The sequence below is a fragment of the Thunnus thynnus genome, chromosome 11, assembly GCF_963924715.1.
Source record: "Thunnus thynnus chromosome 11, fThuThy2.1, whole genome shotgun sequence".
NCBI lineage: Eukaryota > Metazoa > Chordata > Actinopteri > Scombriformes > Scombridae > Thunnus > Thunnus thynnus.
The window spans coordinates 16111792-16137190 of record NC_089527.1 but is presented as its reverse complement, the minus strand read 5'-3'; the positions used below and the strand labels follow the sequence as shown (position 1 = coordinate 16137190).

Here is a 25399-nt window from a genome sequence, read left to right as displayed (position 1 = left end):
CCAAGGGGTTTACGCCTTTACTTGTGGATGGAAGTGGGAAGGACACAGACTCGCTCATGCATACATATTGGTTCATACACATGCATGTGACCCCACACACACACACACACACACACACACACACACACACAATGGTAAGCACTCCCTCAGCCTCAATTTATATCCACCTGCTGAGAAATTAAGGTAGGGGAATACAAAGTGTGAGGATTCAAAGGAGGCACAGACTGCCCACTGAGTGATCAAAGGTTGATATACATACAAATGGACGTGTGGATGATCAGTCCGCCAGTCAAGAACATACACACACACACACACATACACACACACACACACATACGCAACAGACAGAGTGGAAGCAGAAGGAATGTGGGTGGATATGTGGATCCACTTATGCACAAAAATTACTATGTATAGCAGCGACATCTATCTATCTATCTATCTATCTATCTATCTATCTATCTATCTATCTATCTATCTATCTATCTATCTATCCTCTCTCATCCTCCATTTCTCTCTCTCTCTTTCCCAGACATCCATGAGGAGAGGGGTCAGCGGCCGGTGATGGTCTATGTCCACGGTGGCTCGTACACAGAAGGCACTGGAAACATGATGGATGGCAGTGTGCTGGCAAGCTATGGCAACGTCATTGTCATAACCCTCAACTACCGCCTAGGAGTACTGGGTAAAATAAGTTATCTTCTCTACAGTAGCTTCTATATCTATGTAATTCACTCAGCACTCAAGCATGTCATGTTACCACAAGTGTACAGTATATGCTTTTATTACATACCTCTGGATTCTATATTACAATTCTTTTTCATCCTGTGTGCTGTATCGTGACTCAGAGCAATCAGTGAGTATAATGATTAATAGCTGCTTTGTGTACCTTCAGTGTTGATTTCTGCAGTGCCAGTTGGACTAGTACACTGTAGGACTTCATAGGAGGCAGCTAGGTGGCAATCTATAGTGAAACAATTATGTTTAAAGTGGCTTTATTTGTGCTTCATCAACCCGCTCCACCTTTTGAGCAACAACAATAGCAGTGCAATTACTGCCAAGGTGCTTTGGGTATTCTGATAGTATCACAGTTGTATCATGCACACGTAGTGTATAGTAATTGATTCTATGATGGGGGCTAGGCTAAAGGGCGATGAAATGTAATGTCTCATTTAAGTTCACTTTAGCTGTTTTCTCACACTTCTCATATAAAAGACTGCAAATAAATGGATGGATCTCTTGTTAGAAGCTTCGGAAGCGAAGAGGAGGTGTTTGAATCTATGACAGTAGTCAATCATTAGATCCATAAGTGCTTGGCAAAACATCAACAATGGATAAACAGAGCTCTCACACTCAGACTCCAGTATTGATTCATGTTCACATGTGAGTAACGTGACGTGCAAAGGTTTCACTTTCATCATTAAAAAACATAGAAGTAGATTAGAATAGCTCACTCATTATTTTAATTCAATTTTTTTGTTCTGTGGGTTGTCTGTTTTTTTAATAGGTTATGTATATTTATTAATAAAGAGATATACATGAGTGTTGATGCAATCTAGACTTTGTAAATGCAATTTCCTATAACTAAAATTTTACATGAAGTAATTCTTTACTGCTCATATGCCCTTTTTCCTATTACCTGATTCTTTGGGAATATGACAGTTATAACAGTTACATGTTAAAATGATTTTTAAAATACCTCAACACAATATTTCATGGTCAAGTTTTTTTTTTTAATTAAAGTGCATTATCGCACAATAGTGTTTCAACACTTTTTGCAAAAAAGAAAAAGAAAAAAAACAAAAGAAACAAAAGCAGAGCTAACAATTTATGTAAGAAAAAAAGTTATAGAATAGAGATAACATAAGAATAAAACCAACTGGATGCCAAGAGAGTTGTAGTGATTAAACGTAAAGTATATCCACCATCTGGATTGTTTAATCCTTCAATGAGCTATAAAATGTGAAAACCTTCAGTGAGTTGCTTTTTACCCGGAGCACCTTTTTGTTTTTTGAGTGAAAACATGTTTAGTATGGGTGTCCCTAGTGGATATAAACCCCCTGAAACCAATTTTTCCACTACTAGCATCGACTCAAATCTGATCTTTTTTTTTTTTTACCTCCATGACTCTCTGACTCATTGCTCTCTGAACAGGGAAAATCTGATTCCCTGTGGTTTTTCTAATTTTAGACAGCTATGTAGAGCTCAAGGGCTGAATAAATAGGATATCTTAGAATCCTGGCATTTAGTCTTTTTGTGGCGGTAATTATAAAAATGGAAAAACCTGAGAGGCATCATTTACTGTACTCCACGGAGGACATGATGTGGTGTCTACAGTATTTACTTTGTACAGTATGCCTCCATATTTATTACAAGAAGTCAAATGTTCAACATGCATATCATTCCATCTGCTGGGTTAAATCATGCCCTCACTCTCATTAATAGATGCCCACTATTTAATAATTCATATGAAGAAATTAATTAAATTGCGCCAGCCTGTTAACAAAATGTGTGCATACAGTATGTTTTATAATTAATTAGTTATTTGATTTAGCTTATGAAGTAATGTTCAAAATGATTTAACCCGCATGTTCTAAGCCCTTAAATCTACTTAATTATGTGGATTTATGTTTCCTGGCATTTTGTTAAAGAAAAAAAATGTATGTAGATTTGAATACAGTTTTTTAACCACAAAACACATCAGAATGAAAATGATTTTTTACCAAAGAAAGGCCACGTCTTTTATAAGATGACAGAGTGGAGTAAATTTGGATACACTTTAAAAGGTCAAAACGTTCAACAAAATCAAAAAAGGTTTGATTTTATGAGAACCATGCAGTCTCTTGTGACTTTTAGAAGCTTTTAAAGCTTTCAAGGCTTCCATTAGATATTGATTTTATAAGATGGCATAAATCTGCATCTGGTTAGTGGGTGAAACAAATATCTACTCAATTCTGACCTTGGTAAAAAAAGAAAAAAACAAGTTGCTAGAACTGAAGTCACTATGCTGAGCTAAACAAAGGCAGTTCTATGTAGAGCTACAACGATTACTGAGGAAACTGTGACAGACATTTTTCACCGTTTTTAGGCCAAAACCAAACAATTAATTAAGAAAAATAATTGGCAGATTAATCATTAATGAAAATAATTAGTTCCAGCCTTGATCCTTTGTTTGTTTGTTTTTTCATCATCTCCATCTTCTGTGTTTACACCACCTCCAATATGATCATCCTCATCATCATCATCATCATCATCAGCCATCGTCACGAGTAGCAGTGTCTTCCTCATCATTGCCATCATGAGTTGGATGCGTGAGGTGAGCCCGTACATGCAAAGCAGTGTCGAGTTGTGCACATAATTATTTTTTGCTAATCTTAATCAGCTAGAATTGGAGCATGTTGCTATGGAAATGTTACATGAAATGTAACATAAATAAATCCGAAACTATTACAGTCTAATTTGCCAATGATACCCTTTTTGCATGAGAGAAATTTCTGATAAATTGTGCATAAAGTGATGAAATTAACAATTTTTTCTTCGCTCATTATACTCGTATGTGTTCGGTGGCAGCTTGAGGTTCAGAGAAATGAGCTTCTGCAGTAATGAGATATACTGTTGTGGAATGAGCCATTAGGGTCCTTTGTGTTTACAGCAGCAAAAAGGAGTTAGAGTGGGCTGCTTTCGTAACATGTGTGTGTAGGTTCCTGACTATGTACACTCATATGAATATGTATGTACCTTGTTAATTTTATTCAACTTTACAAGAGAAATTGCAGGGGTTGCACATTCATTTTAAAAAATTTTCACTTTAAACGTATGACAAAAAAGAAGCATGCATATTTGATCTTAACAATTGGGATTTCATGATTTTGCATCTAACCAATCACCCCCCTGTGTTCTCCTGTGTGTTTATACATAACGTTAATGTGAGATGAAGAGGTTCTATCTTTAGAAAATCAGCGGGAGTAACCTCTTTTGATTAACGCCTTTTTTTCACAATTTTTATCGGACCCTATGGACTGCTCGATCCTTTCCAGAGCGTTTCATCTTTGTTTTCGTGTAAGTCTTTAAACTTAAGTACTGTTTGTGTCATAACAGCAGCCCTCTTTCTCTGTAGGATTTCTCAGTACCGGTGACCAAGCAGCAAAAGGAAACTACGGCTTGCTGGATCAGATCCAAGCTCTGCGTTGGGTAAAGGAGAACATTGCAGCCTTCAGCGGAGACCCAAACAGGGTCACTGTGTTTGGATCTGGGGCTGGAGCCTCCTGTGTGAGCCTCCTCACTTTGTCTCACTACTCTGAGGGTAAGGAAGAATCATGGACAACAACTCTCATTGTTTTTTTTAAACTCTACCTTGTGTGGCAAACACATAAAAAGGGTTTTGCTCTTTAGAATAGACAGAGAGTGAATACAGACAGACAGGCAGTCACCTATGGTTGGTAGGCTATGAAAGGTTTATGAAACTTTTTAAGGTCTCCAGTGGACCAATACAGCTTTCATTTACTGGTCTTAATGCTTTGAATGAGCCTTTCAATGCTCTGAATAATACAGCCTGTCCGTGACTTATAGGACCTGTATTATTCAAAATTTTTAACTCTTACCTGCTTGAACCTGGTGTTCTAACTGTGACCTGTCATCCTTTTGAATAATACATGTCTGTGAGCTCTATTTTCTTGCTATGGGAATTCTTGTTCTGCATATGCATATGCTTATGTGTGCAAATGTATGTACATTATCTATCTGTCCATGTGTGCTATCACATGATTGTGAATCCATGTACATGTATGTGTGGGTGCGTGTGCATCCATAAATGTATACATGCATATGCTTATTCATCTATATTCGTATTCATGTGTGTTCATGTGTGCCTCAGATTTGTTCCACAGAGCCATCATCCAGAGCGGCAGCGCTTTAGCCAGTTGGGCTGTCAACTACCAGCCCAGCAAGTATGCCCGGCAGCTCGGTGAGAGGGTGGGCTGTGGCATCGATGATAGCACCCAACTGGTCGCCTGCCTCCAGGGCCGGAGTTATCGCGAACTTGTGGAGCAGAACGTAACGCCGGCCAAATATCACACCGCTTTTGCCCCAGTGATTGATGGTGATGTTATACCAGATGACCCTCAGATTCTGATGGAGCAAGGGGAGTTTCTGAACTACGATGTGATGTTGGGGGTGAATCAGGGCGAGGGGGTGAAATTTGTGGAGGGCATTGTGGACTCAGAGGACGGGGTCACTGCTGAGGACTTTGACTTTGCTGTGTCAGACTTTGTGGATAGTTTATATGGATACCCAGAAGGCCGAGACACACTGAGAGAGAGCATAAGGTGAGTGTGCCTGTAAATCTCTGAATGTATTTTAGGAACAGTTAGACATTTATGGAAATATTTGCTTTTTCATTGAGAGTTAGATGAGAACATTGATACAAAGGTCACAAAACTCGCCTGCCAGCATCTCTAAAGCTCACTAATTAACACGTCATATCTGGTGCAAAAAGGACTATTTGTGGTTTCGGTTTTTACAAAGGGTTATGTGTTGAACTATTTCTTGGCTGGATGCAGTGACTTTCTGGAGTCCTGTTGACACTGTGATGTTGCCAGGCAACCGGTGGAGACTTGCTAAGAAATATTTATGGCACAGAACTCCCCACAAAACCAAAACTTGTCATTTTCACATTCATTTATTAAAGAAAAATTAAAGAAACAAAATCTAACATGTTAAACAGCGAACTTTAGAGGGTATAGAGTTAGCCAGGCTAACTGTTTCTCCCTATTTCCAGTCTTTATACTAAGCTAAGCTAACCATCTCTTGGCTGTAGCTTCATATATAAAGGACAGACATGAGAGTAGTATAGATCTTTTCATCTCTCAGTAAGAAAGCAAATAAGTATATTTCTCAAAATGTTGAATTGATCCTTTAAAAGCATGGTTGTATGCATGCATTTGACTATAAGGTGTGTTAAATAAATATGTATAAATTGTATAACACCCTCATGCAAAATGTATTTTTGCATATCATAGTAACAATGAAAGATATGTTGATAGAGTTGATTACAGATACATGGACTTAATCAGAATTAATTACTTAATTGGCTAATTGGCTCATTTTAAACCCATTGCCTAAAGGTTCATGTACACGGACTGGGCAGACCGCGACAATGCGGAAACCCGGCGGAAGACTCTGGTAGCGCTATTCACAGATCACCAGTGGGTGGCTCCAGCCATCGCCACAGCTGACCTCCATGCTCAGTATGGGTCGCCCACCTACTTCTACTCCTTTTACCACCACTGCCAGAGTGACGCCACACCGCCTTGGGCTGACTCTGCCCATGGTGATGAGGTAAGATGATGTCACAGTGTTGTGTTGCCATGCACAGATAACATTGTGACAGTTGTAGTAAAAGAGGTGCATGTAAATAGTGGCACAAGGAATAGTATTAGATATATTACCACTGCCATATTTTGATCAAGACAGAAATAGTCACTCAATGCAGACTGGTTTGTGCTTTTAACTGATCCTGTCTAAATTATTTTTAGAGAGATTCTTGCAGTGAATCAGGAGCTCTTGGTTTAGACTACTTTGGAAGTGCTGCTTCATATTGATCCTTTCCAAGTGCTCAGTGACTCAAATCATTTGAAATTAGGGCTGAAACTAACAATTAATTTATAATAATATATAATATGATTGTTTTATTAGCTGATCTGCAGATCATTTTCTAGATCACTTGATATTTTCACAGAAAATAGTGAAAAAACAAATTTCCCCAAAACCTGAGCTAATATAATCAAATTGCTTGTTTTGTACGACCAACAGTCCAAAACCCAAAGATATTCAACAGATGATCAAATAAACACTAAGAAAAGCAGGCTTTTTTGTGTAAAAAAATCACTTAAACAATTAATCAGTTATCAAAATAGTTGCAAATTTATTTTCTGAATTTGAAATACTGAAGTCTAATTTCAAAGCTGTGTTATGTGTCTGTATATACACTACCGTTAAATTGTTATTTATGAAAAATGTCTTAATAATAATAATAATAATAATAATAATAATAATTTCTGTATTTCATAATAGTCATGTGTTTTATGCTGCACTTCTTTTGATTTCTATGTATTTTTGTGTATGCTGGTGTACAATTACTTGCATTATGACACTGCACGTGTGTATGCATGTATTTGTACTTTGTACTTTGTGTTTGTAGGGACGTATTTCAGTCCAGATGATTAAGGATGACTTTTCAGACAGAAGATGATTTTAGAGACCTGAGTTTAAGTTACACATGAAGCAGTTTCTTTCTTCACTGAGGTGACGTTTATGTGTGTGTGTGTGTGTGTGTGTGTGTGTCTGTAGGTGCCGTATGTGTTTGGCGTACCCATGGTGGGAGCCACTGATCTGTTCAACTGTAACTTCTCCAAGAACGACGTGATGCTGAGCGCAGTAGTCATGACTTACTGGACCAACTTTGCCAAGACTGGGTGAGCTGTTAAAATGTACACTGATGTGAGACACTGATTTCAGTCAGAAACCCCCACTGAGAAGACTTTTTCCTTTTTTCCCTACTATGTTATGTACAGCAAAAATCAAGAAAACAAGACCAAACAAAGCACAGATTCAGCATGATTTAGTTCTCTTTATTTCTGCCTTCTAAGACACAGAAATCTGTGTCTAATTTCTGCTATTAATATCTAAATCTCCACCCACGTGTAGAAAACATGAGAGTGAATGCAAGCGAGGCCATTTAATCTTATTTTAACATGTAAAAGAAAATGCATAGCTATCAGTTTCTGCTTTTTTCTTTGACTCTCTGCAGAGATGAGGTTTTGGCAACACAGTGTGTTGATGCTGTAATTGTGGACAAGTCACTCCTGATTTTACAGGAACAAATCTCTTCCAAGCTAGAAATTAGACAGCCAAGATTCAAGTCTATGGTGTCATCAAGAAAAATAGCACAGAGCCTCTTCACTTTCTCCAAGTACTTAGTAACATTTCTCTGTGTTTAATTGGTGGACTGTTTAATATGAACATGGAACATGGAGTGTACTTATCTGGCAGGGTTTACACAGAGAGAAGAAATCAAAGACACAGAATAACTGGAAGAGGATAACAGGTTTTGATCATAGTAGCACTAGGCAAATGTATATCTCACAAATGATGTACATATGCAACAGTTTTACATTTGCTAAATACAATTAATAAAATTAATTGGCGCCAATTTGTAGGAGACAGATCAGTCTAAATTTATCTCTCTGTCAAGTTTTCTGTCAAGATAAGTAACGTTTTAATAGCATAGAAAAATGAGGCAGTGAGTGTTAAAACATTGAAGTTCTCCAGCAACAAAAATAATGAGCTCACAGGCAAAGGATATGTTATTGTAATCTCTTTTCCTTCAAAAGGTCTCTGTTGTCTGGCGAGAAAAAAGGGACTTTCAGACACAATCATGAAAACAGTACTGCAGACTAATGTAGGCAGAAGGTGCACACAGGTTCTCTGTCTCTTCAACATTTTGACAAGGTTTTTCATCTTTGGACCTTGAAAGTTAAAACACCCGCTGAGCAGCTTGGAAAGGTCCTTGAGGAAAGCCAAGTTAATGTCCTAAATGAGGAGAGAAAGATCGTCCACTGTTTGACTTCTCTCTTCTCTTCTCTTCTCTTCTCTTCTCTTCTCTTCTCTTCTCTTCTCTTCTCTTCTCTTCTCTTCTCTTCTCTTCTCTTCTCTTCTCTTCCCTCGTTGCACAATGAGACAGAGAGCTTATTCAATATGATTTAATTTAAAAATTTCTGCCAGTGGCTAAAAAAAAAAGCTTCTGTATATCCAATTTATCAAATTGAAAGTGAAATTATCAGCCAGTAGCAAAGAAAAATACAATTGTTATGAAAAGAATCCACATTAAAACTTTAACCTGACAATCCACCCCGATAAGAGTACCTTTTATCTCTATACTCCGACATGACATGCAAGATAAAAGCATTTGTTGAGGATGGACCCTCTTTCGGCAGTGCTCGAAGTGAGTAATTACCAGTAATTAATCCAATCAAGGCTCACTCCACTGAGACCTCTTCAGAGTTACAGAGACATCTGCAGTCTAGACCTTGATCTAAATCACTGCAGAGCCTTTGCTATCTCATAACATTCAGAATTAGGACAGTGCTCTCACATATTTTGACCGTAGTGTAAAATAAAAAAAAAAAAAAAGAACCCATCTTCAGTGTGGGTGCATTATGGCAATCATGGGCAAGTAAATAGTTTCTAGACCATGGTCTGTACTATCATTACCACCACAGAAAGCTGCAGAGCAAAATCACTAAAGGAAGATGTGAAAATTTCAGTGTGCACTTCAATTATCAATGGGGAACTTTCTCCGAAGAAAGATTTCACCCGGTTGAGAGCGCCTCAGATGCGATGATGGAACTGTGCGATCGCTCAATTTAACGGGGAAGATTTGATGCTCCCTGATGTATATTTTGTGAGCCTCTGTGTGGGCGTATAAATCTTCAGATTGTTTGTGTTTGCGTGCCTGTAGGTCTTCACGCTAGTTGACTCTTTATGCTGTTCATAAGGTGTTTGATTGACAAGTGAGCACATAGCATGTAACTGGCAAGTCTGTGAACATGTGCCGCTTATTTCTTCATTTATGTCATTTTTGCCGCCGACACAAATGAGTAGGTAACAAGACAAATAAATGCCTGTCTACATGTGTCAGAGAAGTGATTTGTCAGGATATTCTCGCTATACCAAACACATGCATTCATCCATCTATAATGAAAATATCTGACAGCTGTATGTTTACTAGAGGAATTATCTGCACACTGTTCAAACCAAGTTTCAACTGAGCATTATCTGAAATGTTTTGTAAGAGGCATATAAAGTGGACAAACAAGAAATAAATCAATTATACGCATCTGAATCACCCTTAAGCTATGTTGAGCATGTTTTTTGCTTTGTACAAACAATGTTTGCCACTGCTCTGTCTCATGATACTTGACTATTGATTAAAAAGATGTGTGCCAGCGCTGGTGAAATTGTTGGACAGTATGAGAGAAACTCAGACTATTCTTAGGATGGTAGCCAGCTAAAAAAAAAAAGGGTTTTCAGCAGCTGTGTTAGGAGTCTAACATTTGAGAAGCTGAAAAGCATGAATACTGCAATTTATATGTTCAATGAATACATGAACTACACATGAAGCGCTGGATTAATGTGCTAAAATTCTTTAGTTTTAAATATATATTTTATCAACCCTTGAATGTAGATATGCAGGTGAATACCCTCAATTCTTTGTTGCGTTTCACTGTGGTTTATTTAATTCTTTATTGATCATGGGGCACTATTGTAGTTATTAGCGTCTATGTTACCAGTTAGCTCTTAAGTTGCACTGTAATTTTTGGTGATTTTTTTCACATAGTATTTGTATCTGTAAAGATGCTCAGAGCTGACGGGTATTTCATTTTTTTGTACATGATTACAGTTACAGTATTTACAGAACAATAGGTTCAGAGGCTGTTAAGAGGAATGTCTTGTCTAGCACAAATTATTGAGTCCTCCTTTTTGTTATCTATAAATTATAGAAAACACTAAAACTTACATAACCTCCAACCCATCTTAATATGACGCAATAACTCATTTTGTTTCACTCTTTCCAGTGACCCAAACCAGCCGGTTCCTCAAGATACCAAGTTCATCCACACGAAACCTAACCGCTTTGAAGAAGTGGCCTGGCCTAAGTACACCCCTAAAGAGCAGCTGTACCTCCACATTGGCCTTAAGCCCCGTGTCAGAGACCACTATCGTGCCACGAAAATCTCCTTCTGGCTCCAGCTGGTCCCTCACTTGCATCACGTCAATGAGCTCCTCCAATCGGTGTCCTCTTTCACGCACAGTCCCTCCCCACAGGACGACACCCCTTATTCTTACACCAAACGCCTATCCAAAGGTTGGCCTCCTAGTAGTACACGTCACCCAGGTCCACAAGGAGGTACTCCGCAGCCTCCCGAGTCTGCTTTAGGCCAAGGTGGAGGGGAAACCGGGGTCCACGTCCCTAATGAGGACTACTCGACTGAACTCTCCGTGACGATTGCGGTGGGAGCGTCACTGTTGTTTCTCAACATCCTTGCTTTTGCCGCTCTGCTGTACAAGAAAGACAAGAGACGTCTGGAGCATCGCAGGCCGCGTCCGCTTCCTCCCCCGAGACGAGACATCACACCTGCGGATGTGGCGGCCCACCTGCAGGGGGAGGGACTGATGTCATTACAGGTGAGTCAATGTGTTTTTGTTATTTGATTGTGTTTGTGTGGCTGTATTGGGAGGTATATATGGTATATGGAGTGTCTGTGTGCTTCTGTCGCCACATAATTTAATGAGTTATAGGGAAAATAATCATTCTTATTGTTAATAATCACACATCTTATTTTAAGTTTAAAAAACACAAAGCCAGATGAGGTTTAGTGTGTGAATATCTGAATGAACTCCTTTCTTGCCAGTGGTGCAGCTGCCAGTTGAACACTTCTGCAAAACATAGCCTGCCATCAGTAGGCATTATCAGTGTGAGAATGAGTGTGTATCTGTGTGTGTGTGTGTTCGGATGCAGGTGTGTGTGTGAGCCCTGTCGGATTGCCTCAGTTGCTTCCACTTGCTTCATGTTCATCCACCGACTGTTTTCCTCTTTTGTTAGTTGCCTCGTGCTGCTTTGAAATCTCACATAATGTAGTGGGCGCTAAATGTCAGATGTTTTTTTATAGCTGACAAGTTCTGTTAATTGACAATTGATTTACAGTAATGTCGCTCAACATCACAGCTGCTTTTGTAATTGTGTTTTATTCATTTTGAATATCAAATCTTTTTATGTGGTGTTTTTGGCTATTTTGTACACTGGTGGTAGATCTGGTGTGACAAGCAAACATCAAGCATAGTCTTTTTGTATTAGCACACATTACTGTGATTCATGCTTGTGTTATATATAACTCTGACTTGGACAAAACATACTAGCCTTGCAGAGGACCAAGTAAAAATCACTCAAACTCCATCAGGAGTGGTTTAGATGATGATGATGACAAATAGCAGTTATGGAGTCTGAATATGAATAGGACCCTGTATTGGGTTTGTAGCTCTGATTGGGTAAAGGCCGAGGCAAATGTCTGACTGCTTTCACATGAATTCTTGTAAATGGCATTTTTTTAAAAAAAAGTTGTTGTTTTATTTCTAGTTCCAAAATATCGATGATTGATTTGTTGCTTTTCTTTGTTTTATATCATTGTGGACTAAAAATAGTTTGGGTTTCAAATGTTGGTTGGACAAAAGTTTCCCCTTGAGAGGACCACAGTGGAAATTAAATTTATTGGGGTTTTAACCTTGACAATTTAATTATATGTCCGGACTGGGTGACTGGGTGCAGTCTATTTACTTTCATTGTTATCAAATAAATCTATGTATGTAAAACATGCAAACTGAATATGTCACCTTGGGCTTTGTGATGGGCAGTTTTCGCTATTTTCTGTTATTTTATAGTATAAAATAGTAACGATTAATTGATTAATCAAGAAAATAACTGGTAGATTAATCAATAATGAAAATAGTTCTTAGTGGCTTGATTATTTGGTGATGAGACGGATTTTCAGTGTCTTAAAGTCTCTGTCTATCTACCTGCCTTTATTGCTTTCACCCCATATTGTGTTCACATCTACACATTCACTTATTCACCAATCCAACCTTTCAGGTGAAGCAGCTGGAGTGTGACGCAGCATCAGCAGACGAGAGGAACAACACTCACCACCATCACACTCTGGATACACTGGACGCCCTGGATGGCATGGACACCCAGGACATCTACAGCACACTGGACACCGTGCGCCTCACCTGCCCGCCCGATTACACCCTCACCTTGCGCCGCTCACCTGATGACGTCCCACTCATGACCTCTCTGACCCCAGGATCATTGCCCGTGACCCCTGGGTCACACCCTGTTACTCCTGCGACGCCAATGACCCCCATGACCCCTGGATCAGTGGTGGGGATGAGGATGGGTCATCCTCACCAGGGATACACACACCATAGCCCGTATAGTAATACACACTTGCCACACACACACATCTCCACGCACACACACTCCACCACGCGTGTATAACCGCAGCAACATGCTCGCACATAGAGGGACATAATTACAACAACACACACTCATACTGACACACACATTCACACACACCTGCAACACACACACACACATACATAAAACAAAAGACTTAAATACCTCTACTAATTACCCTGCAGGATTGTTACAGATGGAGTGACAGAAAGACATTTTCAGTAACAGGATGAAGAGACAGACAGCTGTGTGTTGCATGAAGACAAACTGGATTCCAGGAGATGCAGTTCTATGCATCATTTGCTCTCCACCTGAAACAAGACAAGCCGAGACGTCCAACAAATGTCTCGCATCCTGCTTTGGATATTAAATCTTCTGCTTTTTCTACACCTGAGGAAGAGGAGCGCTGAGGCAAAAGGGTCAGTTATGGATGAGTTTACATCTCCTGCTGTACCCGCGCTGCTCAGCGGAGAGGCGCTGGGACTGAGAGAGCAGATGCAGAACTGAGCGAACAAGTACCACACACAGACTGTTGATGTCAACTTGAACAACCTGTGAAATGTGAATGTAGCAAATTTTTTTTCCATTAAAAGATCAAAGGCCCTATCTGCCAAGGATCAAAACTAAGCTGAGGAGAAAATAACAATTCAGCGAGAGATGGATGTAAAAACAGACAGAGAGGAAGTGGGGATTAAAAAAAAAACAACATTAGCTGAAGGAAAAGTTAGTGAGATGGTGGGAAAGAGATTAAGATTTTATTGAGAGGGATTTAACAGCTGTGAGAGCGAGAAAGACAAAGTGAGATAGAGTGATATGGAAAACCAAGGAATGGAAAGTGTGCCAAGAGACAGAAATTTAGCTTCAGAAAAAGAAAGGGCCTCTGAAGTGTCGCCAGACTTACTGAAGAATCACTCTAACCAGCTATGTGTTAAACTCTTGTAAATAGAATGGGACGATAAAGATGATATATTATGATTTATAGCATTTACCTGCTCTTGCATTAAAACATGACTTATTTAACCACATTATTGCTTTCATTTCAGATATTACTATATTATTGTATAGATGTCCTGAAGCAAGGCTGGTTGTCTTTCTATCTCACCCACTGTAGTATGTACACAGTACCTTTATTTAAAGGCTATATTTGCTATGCACAGTCATTTCAATGATTCTTAACTATGTACGCATCTAGATACTTGTTTAGTAGTTGAGGTATAAGACATTTTTCACACCATCCTGTCTATTTGTTTGACCATCAGATGATGAGCTAGTACTGTGTAGATAATGCAATATTGGTTTGATGATTGAGCACCAGCCAAAAACCATGACCCTTAAGCCTTTGAATCCTTTCCTGTTCTCCTTTCCCCTCTGTTCCTAAAAAATATTCTAAAACACCTTACCCTCAGTCCTTAAAACTTCTCAAACTTCATTTAGGGTGAGCCCCACAAAGTCAAGATTCCTCCAATCAGTATTTGCTACACCTTACCAGGGACTTCAGTACTTTTTTAGAGGAGCCCCTGCTTGAACTACTGAATGCTGACTGAAAACTTGTGCCTTTTTCCAGGCACTAAACGCAAGAAATTGGCCAAATGTTTGTTGTAGCTTAAAACCTGTGGAAATATGCTCCACAACATCACCAACTCTGGAAAAAAAACATGGATATAGTACATCTGTTAACCACATTTTAAATCCTGGAGTTTGTTTTATTACCTGCAACCATGATGTCAATTGTTTGGAGCCAAGTTTGACTGATGAGATGGAGCCTAGGTGGAGCTGAGGAAACTTAACATTGAAGGCAAACAGGCTTCCAAACATACTGCTGTTTAAGCCTTAATATCCTCATAATGGAGCAATATTTTTTTTCAAATTGCCACTGAGATACACTTAAGAAGAAGTGAAATTATTTTATTGAAACATCAACCAACTTCTTGCGGAAATGATGACTGACTTTAGAGACAAGTTGGAGGTTTTCCTGCTGACTTCGTGTCAGTATCACTATACTGAGTTTCAGAGCATTCATAAAATAAATCCCAACCAATTCATATTGACAAATCTTGTAGCAGAGATGCGGTGATGTCATAGCTGCCACTAAAAGATGACAAATGGTCAAACTCTGCCTATCTGGTAGCTACTATAAAGCTTCAAACCTTTTATATATGTAAAACTAAACAGCCAAGCCAAACTCCTATACTTTGATCCAAACCAGTAACTCAAACCAAAAACCCAAAGGCACCAACCCTAATATTGCAACTTTCCTGTTTTGTCCTCTTTTTCCCGCTCCTTGCCTTACCCTAACCCATGTCCCATCCACGCCCACCCTCCCACCTCCCCAGCCTCATCTGTGCGACTACATACAGCTTTGTCACAGTGAGGCCTATTTAACCTCCTCTCATCCTAAGTAACTTCTTCATGAGAGATTTTAGTTAACTGTCAACAGAATACATGAAAAAGAAAGCTGAAAAATTGTGGATGGCAAGCAAAGAACTTTTACAAAATGATATAAAAATAACATTTAATGGATGTTTGATTGACTGAATATTTTTTTCATATGGGTTTATTGACTCAGCGGATGGCTGGATTGTGTCAAGCATAAAACATTTCTGCTGCATTTTTGAAAAATAAAAATATCAGTATTTTACAATTTATGAGCATTTTAAATGTCTTGTATGTCTTAAATGTGAATATTTATGGTAGTGATCATAGAAATTTAGAGGGGAAGTAAGCGGACCTTATCACTCGGGTCTTTTGTTTCTAGCACAAAGTGATTCTTCACCACTAATGTGAAATTAGTGACGAATATTAATGATAGTAACTCCAATGATCTTATATGTCATTTGTTTTAACTGGGTAATTGGGTTTTAGTTATCAAAAAATCACAAGGAATAGTAACCCAACATTTTGGGAAATACACTCACTTGCTGACAGTCAGATGAGAAGAATAATACCACTCTCATGTTTGTGTGCTAAATATGAAGCTACAGCCAGCAGCCAGTTAGCTTAGCTTAGCGTAGCATAAAGACTGGAAACAGGGGCAACAGCTAAATTGTTTAAATTGTAAAAAAAAAAAAGAGCTCACAAATTAACATGTTATATCTTGTGTGTTTCAAATTTCACCCGTGTAAAAAGATTTCCATATGGATTATCTTTAGCATTGCTCTACAGTGCGTATTTTGCACAATTACTAAAATCCCCGCTGCAGCAAAATAGGGACACATTACTGTAAATCATCATAGACCAGCAGCCCCTGCCAGCTGGCCAAGGAGACCCTGTGAGATGTGAAAGAACCAAATTCATGGCTGACTTCCAGACCAGATTGATGTCTCCTACATTGTGTCCCCGCTCTAATCCCATTAACTAGATATAACTGCAGTTAATTTGATTTATGGAAGGTAACACATTCAAAAGCATGAGTTCAAGTCATGACCAGGTATTTTTTTGTTTGACGTCAACGTGTGCAGAAAGGACCCTGAGAAGCCAGTGTAAACTGCTCAGGACTGAAAAATAACTCTTGCCATTTCAATTTGACATTTTGAGAAGCCCTATCTACATGGCGGGCTACGTATTACTGAATCAACAGTCATTTAGCTATAGTAACCAATTTTTCCACAGTTTAATTAAACATTTCCTATCTTTGTTTCTTTTAATGCTCACGACTTGATTTAGGTGACTTCTGGAGGGTATTTTTAACTTTTAAAACAGGCAAGGTGGGAAAGTGTATCTATTTAACAAGTGCAGTCTAGAAATAATGTAGAGATGGTGAAAATTAGATTTTTTTCCCCCATAGATACCAGACTGATATTTAAAAGCAGTATATGAAGCATCTGGAGACAATTTTAAATTAATCCATTTTGGGTGATTGTAGCTAACTTTAGGAGGCAATTTCTAGCTGAATTAAAGCAGATATTATTAATTCAATACTTATGCTTGCTAATTTTTTCACTAATATATTAAAATAATGCTGGTTTCTTCTAAGTCTGATATAAACCCAGTGAGTCAGTGAGTCGATAGTCATTTCTGTTTTGCAGCAATGACTACTGTGGCTACTTGCCCATGTTGCACTGTTGTCACACGACTTAACGGAGGAGAAATTAGCATGAAAGAGAAACAGAACAGGGAGTAATTACACATCTTGAATGCGAAGACTGTAGATATTCATTACTTAAAGAAAAAAAAAAAAATCAAGCGTTCAGTGATACTATTTCCAGTATATGATCTGATACTGTCTGACTCTGGTCACGTCCACAAGATCAGGCTTCTGATTTGAGCAAATTATCCATGCTAGCGTTGCATCCCACAGCCTGAGAGACCGTGACAATGTCATCTCTTCCTGCTTTTTTCTTTCTAAGGGAATTGAGGGAATGAGAGGGGGGGGGGGGGAATAAAACTAAAAAAGTAGTTGAGCACGAAAATATTGAAAGAGGAGGAGAAGTGGAGGATGCAAGATGAATGATAATGAGACATGGGAGGGAGAGTAAATGAGATAATGTTAAGGACGGTAAATAAAGGATGCATGGAAGGAGGAGAGGAGGATAACAGATAAGGGGAGCTCATTAAGGAATGGAACACAGCCTGCCTAGTTGTTTATTGGCTGACTGGCTCATTGTACTTAATCACTCCTGCCAAGGCATGCACATGCACAAACACACACACACACACACACACACACACTGCCGCATATGCACATGCATGCTTGCACGCACACTCACGTATTTCTGCATGTCCGCTGATACAAACACACGGTGCACATGTTCATGCATGCCTGCCTCATACTCAATACATGTATCTACACACACACACACACTCACTACACACTACTGCATGCCTCATAGCAACTTGAGTCATTTTCCTCGCGGCCCTCATCACTCTCTTTCTCTCACACTATTCCACTTTCCTCCTCTTGTCTTTTCACAGTTCCTTTCGCCTCCTTCTCATCCCCCTTTTCCTCATTTTTTCCCTTTATATACATATCTCATTGCCTTTCTTTCTCTTACTCCTTGCCCTTCTCCTGTTGGTCTTCTTCCTATATTCCCCAATTCCTTCGTCAACCCCCCACCACTCCTGCTCCTCTGTCTGAATGGGTTCCCTCTTATCTAACAACCTTGAGATGATCTTCACAGCATCATTGCTGCCGAGCATGTGAGGTCACAGCGTCTCCAGTTTCTCTTCTCCTCTTTTCTCATCTGCCTGCGCCTCGCTTGTTCCACTCCTCTCTCCTCTCCTCTCCACTGCACTCTTATTTTTTGGCTCTCCTTCTTCCATCTAATCTGCCCTCCTCCACTCTCTGCCTCTCTGTATCCTTCTCTTTTTTTCATAGCACACTCCATTTCTCTCCTCCTCTCCTATCATCTATTTCTACCTCATCTGGTCTCATCTTCTGACGTTTGATCCTCACTTCATCCTGCTGCTCCGTGCATCCCTTTTCTTTTGTTCTCCTCTCTTCTCCTCTCCTCTCCTCTCCAATTTCTCTCTTTCCCCATCCCCCTCCTCTCACTGCTGTCTCCCCTCCTCTTCTTGCCCAGCTCATTTACTTTCCTCCCCGCTCTCTTTCATCCCTGTTTTCTTCAGTCTCTCCTCAACTGAAAAGCTGTGGAAAGAGGTGATACAAGGTTCCTCTGTCGTGTGTGTGTACATGCTTGCTGTTGCACGTGTCTGGGTTTTTGAGTGTGGGTGTCTTGTTGTGGGGATGTTACACGCTTAAACTGTTTTTCAAGCAGCCGAGAGCCCCGCAGTGTTTTCGCTCTCTAATTAATTAAGCGTAGGATGCTTTAGTCTGTCTATTGCTCGTCTGTCTCACTTGCTTTCTGTCTGTTAACCATCTGTCTCTCTTTCACCTCTCAAATGCCATTATGGACCAGTCTGCCTACCTGTCCATACAACTGTGACATCTGTCTGTCTCACCGTCTGCTGTCTCGCCTGTCTAACCCTCATTTTATCTCTTTGTCTGTCTCTCTGATTGTACGCCAGACTCCTCTCTGTGGGAGAACGGCTATATGATTCAGTCTTCTCTGATGCCTGCTGCTTTTCATGAAAGAGCGTAAACAACAGCAGTAACTCAGTTGGTCCAGCTGAGGTCAGCATTGTTCCTGACAAATTAAAAGCAAGACAGAATGCCTTGAGGAGAGAGTTTATGGCAAAGTTTCACTTTTTAAAGACCCTAATGTGCTGTTTTTGTTTATTTTAGACCGTAATAATTGTGGGCACGCACTGGGGGCTGCTCCATAGAGGATAGAGAAAATGATTCTTCTCAGCTGTTTGAACTGTAGCTTTACAAAGTAGCTTGTAGGAGACTTATCCCACACATTTTAGTGAGCCATGTCCTCCTCTGCTTTGTGTGCCCCGAGCCTCCAGTGGTACATAACGGAACAGCTGAAAGCACAAGCTACATGTTTTATGAAGCAGTCACATCTGCTGATTATCAGAATGAATACAGCTACTACAACTATTAATGACAGTAAGAACAATCGTTCATTTATAAAACACAAGTAATTGTTAGAGTCAAGGGAATCGAACATATGGTATGTATACATTTTCACATAACATCATATAAATGGCACAGATGTAGTAATGACATTAGTGTTGCTACAAAATGTTTTATGCTCATAGTCCCTCTATGTTGATATAAAAACGTTCTCTTCGCTATTCTTTCTCTACGTAAGGAGGGATGGAGGTGAGTGTGTGTACCATTCTCAGGCTGTCCGGCCGCTAGACAGGATTGTTTGTGTGGTCGTACCATTCACACGGACCATCCCTGTCTAATCTGTGTGCGCTGCCCTCAAATAGAGAGAAAGCGATAGATGAAAATAGAGTGTGTGTGTGTGTGTGTGTGTGTGTGTGAGCATGTGTGTGAGTGTTATCATTGGCCCGTGATATCGCTCAGACAGGAAGGAAGTGTGGCTTTTCAGCACTGACTTTCCTCACTGCAGAAACTCTGACCAAGCACACACACTCTGAAACTCTCTCTCACACATACACACACACACACACACACACACTCACACAAACACACACTCACACAATGTACTGTAGGCCTGTTACCAGGGTGTGAACTTTCTGTGATTCTGTGAAGATAAAGTCAGATCACCTCACACCCTGCAGCCCTTGTTTGCTCCTATGCAGGTAGAAAACTGTAATTGTTTCTATTTACTTTCTGTCAGTTAAATTACTCACACAAGTTCTCGAGCTGCTGCTTTATACCACGATGTGCCCCCAAATAGTCTAGAAACTGGTCTAATTGGTATTGCATTGTGACCTTATGTGTAACACTAAAGCCCACTGTGCTCTAAGTTTATGCTGGCTGCTGGTGTTTGTTTAAGTATGCAGCACATCTCTGCATTCCCACTGGGCCTCATTTATTAATTTTTCAGTATGCTTACTACATTAAAATGAGCTGAATCACTGGGTGTAGTAAATTAATGCAGAAAAAAAAATCTCATTGTTATTGTTCATTTTTTATCCTGCCATGTTTTGCTACTTCAGCCATTAGATATGTGACTTGTTCTAGTCAAGGTTCCTGCAGGGTTTTGCTTAAAAGCTTTATCTTGTACAGTATGTTCTTCCTCGTCCTCTCAGCCACACTGCTGGTGCTTGAGTTAGGTTTAACCATGTAGGTCTGTTATGTCTGAACGATATGTTATTTTGTGCATTTCTTGCTTTGATTTTTGAATAGCTTGATCAATGAGGATTCATTCTATGTAAAATCCTTTCAGACAAGCTTAGTGGTAAATAAATAAACTTTACTTGACTTCACCGGGAACCCACATCATGCAAGCTGATTACGTGTTTTTACAGACTTATGTGTTAGATCTTCTATAAGTACTCATTTGTCCCTATATAACCATAGCCACACTGATCTGGGATGGCATTTTGAAAATCATAGCCAGCTCATTTCATGCATTTAATACATTCAGAGCACAGAGAAAATTGAGAGAGACAAATAGGATATTTTAAAAGCATATAGCCTGAACTGTCTTGATGCATTTCTTTGGATTATTGTTTTGGTTTTTACAGATTCTATATTCTGGATTAAAGCTACATTGCTCAGCACAGTCCAATCTGCCCTAAGATAAATGAATTTCATTTTGGGCATTAACTAGGTCAACTAACTCACACTCAGTGGATTTTAATCCATGATTCTGTTAGCTGCTTGTTTTAGTGGAAGGTTTTCTTGGATTTCTGCTGCAGCACTCAGGGTGTCTGCGAGCCTTAGTCTCATAGAATTAGTATCAGTATTACATTTATAGCCTCTTTGCTATCACATGCCTTGCTCTCAGCAAAAAGTTGTACTTCTGCCTTCAAACAGGTTCTGGAAAATTTGCTTTTTACTATCTTGGAACTACATGTTGTTAATTACCAATGCTCACCATATCTGTTTTGTCACCTCACAGCATTTGCTCATTATCCAGCCAGGATGGGGCACTGCTCTGGCCTCAATGGTTTCAGTGACAGGACTCCTTTAGACAAATTGCTCTGCTTATCCAGTCTGGTCATGTAGAGACAGATGAGACGAACAGAATCACTTAGCCAGCTAGCCAGGTACTGTACTGTCTGTGCACTGATTCACTCGACAGATGCACAGCCACAGTCCACCGAGACTCATGTATTCCTAATTTTATCTGGCCTGCTGCAGACCTGCGCACAGGCATCTACACTTCTGTGTATGTGCATGTAGTCAAGCGTGTGCATGTTTGTTCTTGAGCTTTTTGTGAGTACGTGTGTGTGCATGCTTGTGTCTGTTTCTCTCTTTCGGTGTGTGTGTGTGTGTGTGTATGTGTGTGTGGGGGGGTTATGTAAAGTACACCCAGGTGTCTCTCTGAGCTGTGATGTAACTCAGGTTACACAGCTGGGAGGGATAGATAACTACCAGGATTTGTGTGTGTCTGTGTGTATGTGTGTGTGTGCGTAATTTTCTCGTTATACTCCACACCTGGATGTGTTCTTTGATAAGCTGATTATCTTTCAACGGGACTCCCATTTGACCTTGATGTAGTGAAAAGTTGTTTCAAGAAAATTGACTGGATATGCCTTAGCTGCTTGCTTCAGAGGCTTTGGGTATACCTGTCAGTGTTCAAACCATTAGCTGTGTCCTTATAGGCCTTTCAACGGATGGACCAAGTGCCAAAGCGAAAGTGTTCAGTGTCTGTCCCTGCATTATTTATTAGCTGTGTTGTAGAGACACAGATGTAGAGACAGTCAAAAAGTATTAGGTTCTTGTTCTTAATTAAGGTGACTTGGAAGAATCTGTAGCAATCGTAAAAGGAATCAATCCCACACCCACCAATGAGACAGTCAGTACAAACTCATGCTGTGCAGCCAAACATTGTTCAAACCCACAAAATTTTATTTTAATTTCTATTGAAGATCTCTAAATATACCAAATACCTAAGGCTGAATTTTGGAGAAACATGAATAAAATGATACACCAGACAACTAGATTTTGGAGTTTTGGGTCTGATTATTTCATACAGTGTAAACATCAAATTGTTGAAATGGAAAGTTGGAACAAGCTGATGCAAATGTGATCCTGTTGTACGGAAAACAAGTATTTTTCCAACCTTAAAGCTACTTAAAGGGGAATTGAAAGGGAAATGGATGTTAAGGGGTTAAAATGGTGGTACTGTATCTTCTTTAGCTCTGTTTTCATGTAATGTTAAGTCCTCACAAATTCTCCTTCATTTTCCCTTAATCTCATGCTGTTTTTCATTAAGGTTAAAATGGTTAGGAAATGAAAAATGAAATAATTTGGTTAGACTAATAAGATACAACCAGTGTTTCTTGATGGAATTAGGCATTTTGGCAACTCCAAAAGGCATCAAAAGTTTAAATGTGGTGCATTTAATCACCCCAAAACACCATGCCAGTAAACTGTTCACCTCTCAGACTTTAATATCTTCTTCTTGGTGTAAGGAAGAAATGAGAAAAATGTTTTTCCAGCAGCTTCAGCTGTTGTCGGTGGATGCAGCTTTGTTGACATTGCTAGGAGCAATTTTGTATTCTGCTCTCCAGTTTTGATGGTTATGCTGATATGACTTCCTACCAGAATGAACATACCCGGCAGAAGAATACTAATAATTTTAACAGCATGCACTTTCTCAATTAGAGAGAAGGTGTCTATTGTAGCTCTATTTTGTGGTTTAGGCAGATAAGACAAGTGTATTATTGTCTAGTGAAACCATCTGAAACCTCTGCAATACTTATAACTTATTCAAAACACACTCTTGCACGCTTATCTGCAAGTGTGTGTGTTTCAGGCTGAAAGACATTGTGGAAAAGGCAAATTTGACAAGCATTTATTTTTATTTACTGTTTAGGCTGAGTGGATATATATGTGGATGCAACAGAGGGGAGATAAAGATACAAAGTGATTCATGCAGAACAGAAGGAAAAGCGACTGAAAACTGAAAAAAAGGCAGATAATGACTTTCTGAGTTTTTGTTCCACTCTGTGTGCATGTGTGTGCGTTTGTTTATTACAGATGTAACTGTATCTTTACAGATGTCAAAGGTCAAACCCTTTTGGCCTCTCTTGCAAGGGGTCAAACTCATATTCTCTTCTTCTTTGATGTTAAGTCCCCCCACCCCACCTCCCCCTCCTTCACTTCTTCCTGTTACCTCTGCCACAGCACACGAGGAGAATGGCAATTTTTCATCTGCCATCTCGCTGCCCTCCTCGCTCCCTGTGACTGTTTTGTGCTCTCTTCTCCACTTCTTTCTGTCTGGCTTGCCTGCTTTATTGTGTGCTCTCTCTGTCTCTCTCTCTCTCTCTCTCTCTCCCCTTCACCTTACCCCTCCTCTCTCTTTAACCAGACAGTTTCACAGAACCAATATTTTCTGCTCTGAATGTCCATCTGTCACAGTCCCGGTTTGCTTTGAAGGAATGTCGGTCTCTTCCGCTGTCTCTCTGCCTTTGTGAATGGAGCGAATAGCTCATTTTGTAGAACTTCTAGAGAACTCAGATCTCTGTTGTATAAACAGTGCTGCTGGGGGTGAATGTCTGCTGTCTGTCCAACAACAAGTGTCCTTGTCTGTTTCTCTCAGAAGGAGCAGATTGTTTAACCATTGCACAGTGGAGGTTACTTCCCCACGGCCAATTGTTTTACAATTCACAAACTCCAAATCACTTCAAACAACCACCCTGCTCTCTTATCTTGTTTCATCTCTCTTTTTGCTCTTTGTATGCTTTTTGCCCCCTCCCTCCCACCCACCCTGTCCTGCACACATTCACCCACCCACACGCACACTGGCGACCTGTGCTGCCAAACCTGATGGATTCCCACTTAAAGCATCGTCTGAGCCAACAGATACATTGCAGGTGTGTCAAGGCCAGCAGCGACAAGGCCATGGGCGTCAAACAGGTGTGTGTATGCAAGAAAACATGTTTGTAAGTGTGTAACTGTGGGTGTATGTGTGTAGCACAGTCAGTCTGGGGGTGTGTTTGACCGGAGGCTGTATTTTAGTTTTAGCTCTGACATTAGTGACTCTCAAAGTGCCCCTCAAAGTACAAACTACCACCTCTGAACCTAATAAATCCCTAAGGTAGCTTCTGTGTGCAGCTTATGTGTCCATGCATGCATGTGCCTTTTTGCAATGGTGTATGTGCGCGCATGTGTGTGTTCGCATGAAAGAAAAAAAATCTGTATGTTAAAATCATTAAGTTTCGGTTTAATGTTTCCAAGTTACCATGGGTGAAACTTTCTATCTTTACCGATAAAAAAAAGATTTTACATAACCTCTTTTTTTGGTTGTGTGTGTGCACTGGAATAGCCATGAGTCTGGGAATGTAACTGTTATTTCAGCCAAAGAGCATCATGTAACTCCGGATTTGTACTCCTCAGATAGAAAGAGTTGTCTCCTTTTGTGTGTAACTCTGCATTCATACTCATGGGTGGTTTGATATCCGCTGGCTGGGGAAACACTTAGACAAACAACACGCTCTGCAGGAAAGGAAGGTTTGTCTCAGGAATCAATGGCCTGCTTAGAATAATCATCCTTCATCTGAGTTTCATCTTCAGCAAGGCAGAATTTAAACCCAAGTTGCAATGTGCTCTGTCAGGAAGAATGTTACTGCAATATTTTAGCTCCAAGAGACAAAAATTGCTTTTGGATACACACACACATACACACACATTAAAATAGATCAGGATGATGAGACTCTGTATCATGGTTCTGCAGACAGGCTTCTTCTCCTTCTCCATAAACTGCTCTCATCACCACAGGAATAAATTATATATAGGATCAATAATTTATAGTAATATCAAACATCAAGCATTGTAGAATTATGCTTGTTAACATTATTGACATCAGTTAAATGTAATTACAGTTGGATAAAATGTCTATA

The 25399-nt window shown here is 39.7% G+C and overlaps 1 protein-coding gene across 1 annotated transcript in view; it reads left to right on the top strand.

Moving 5' to 3' along the window:
• The window catches only part of LOC137192563 (neuroligin-4, X-linked-like), an 18844-nt gene extending 3133 nt beyond the window's left edge, over window positions 1-15711 (top strand). The window contains exons 3-9 of the mRNA XM_067603348.1: window positions 530-682; window positions 4115-4300; window positions 4871-5321; window positions 6120-6333; window positions 7345-7469; window positions 10632-11241; window positions 12701-15711. Of these exons, the coding sequence (XP_067459449.1) occupies window positions 530-682; window positions 4115-4300; window positions 4871-5321; window positions 6120-6333; window positions 7345-7469; window positions 10632-11241; window positions 12701-13108 (2147 nt within the window). The 3' untranslated portion in view covers window positions 13109-15711. The remainder of the gene's footprint in view (window positions 1-529; window positions 683-4114; window positions 4301-4870; window positions 5322-6119; window positions 6334-7344; window positions 7470-10631; window positions 11242-12700) is intronic.
• The last annotated feature ends 9688 nt before the right edge of the window (window positions 15712-25399 follow it).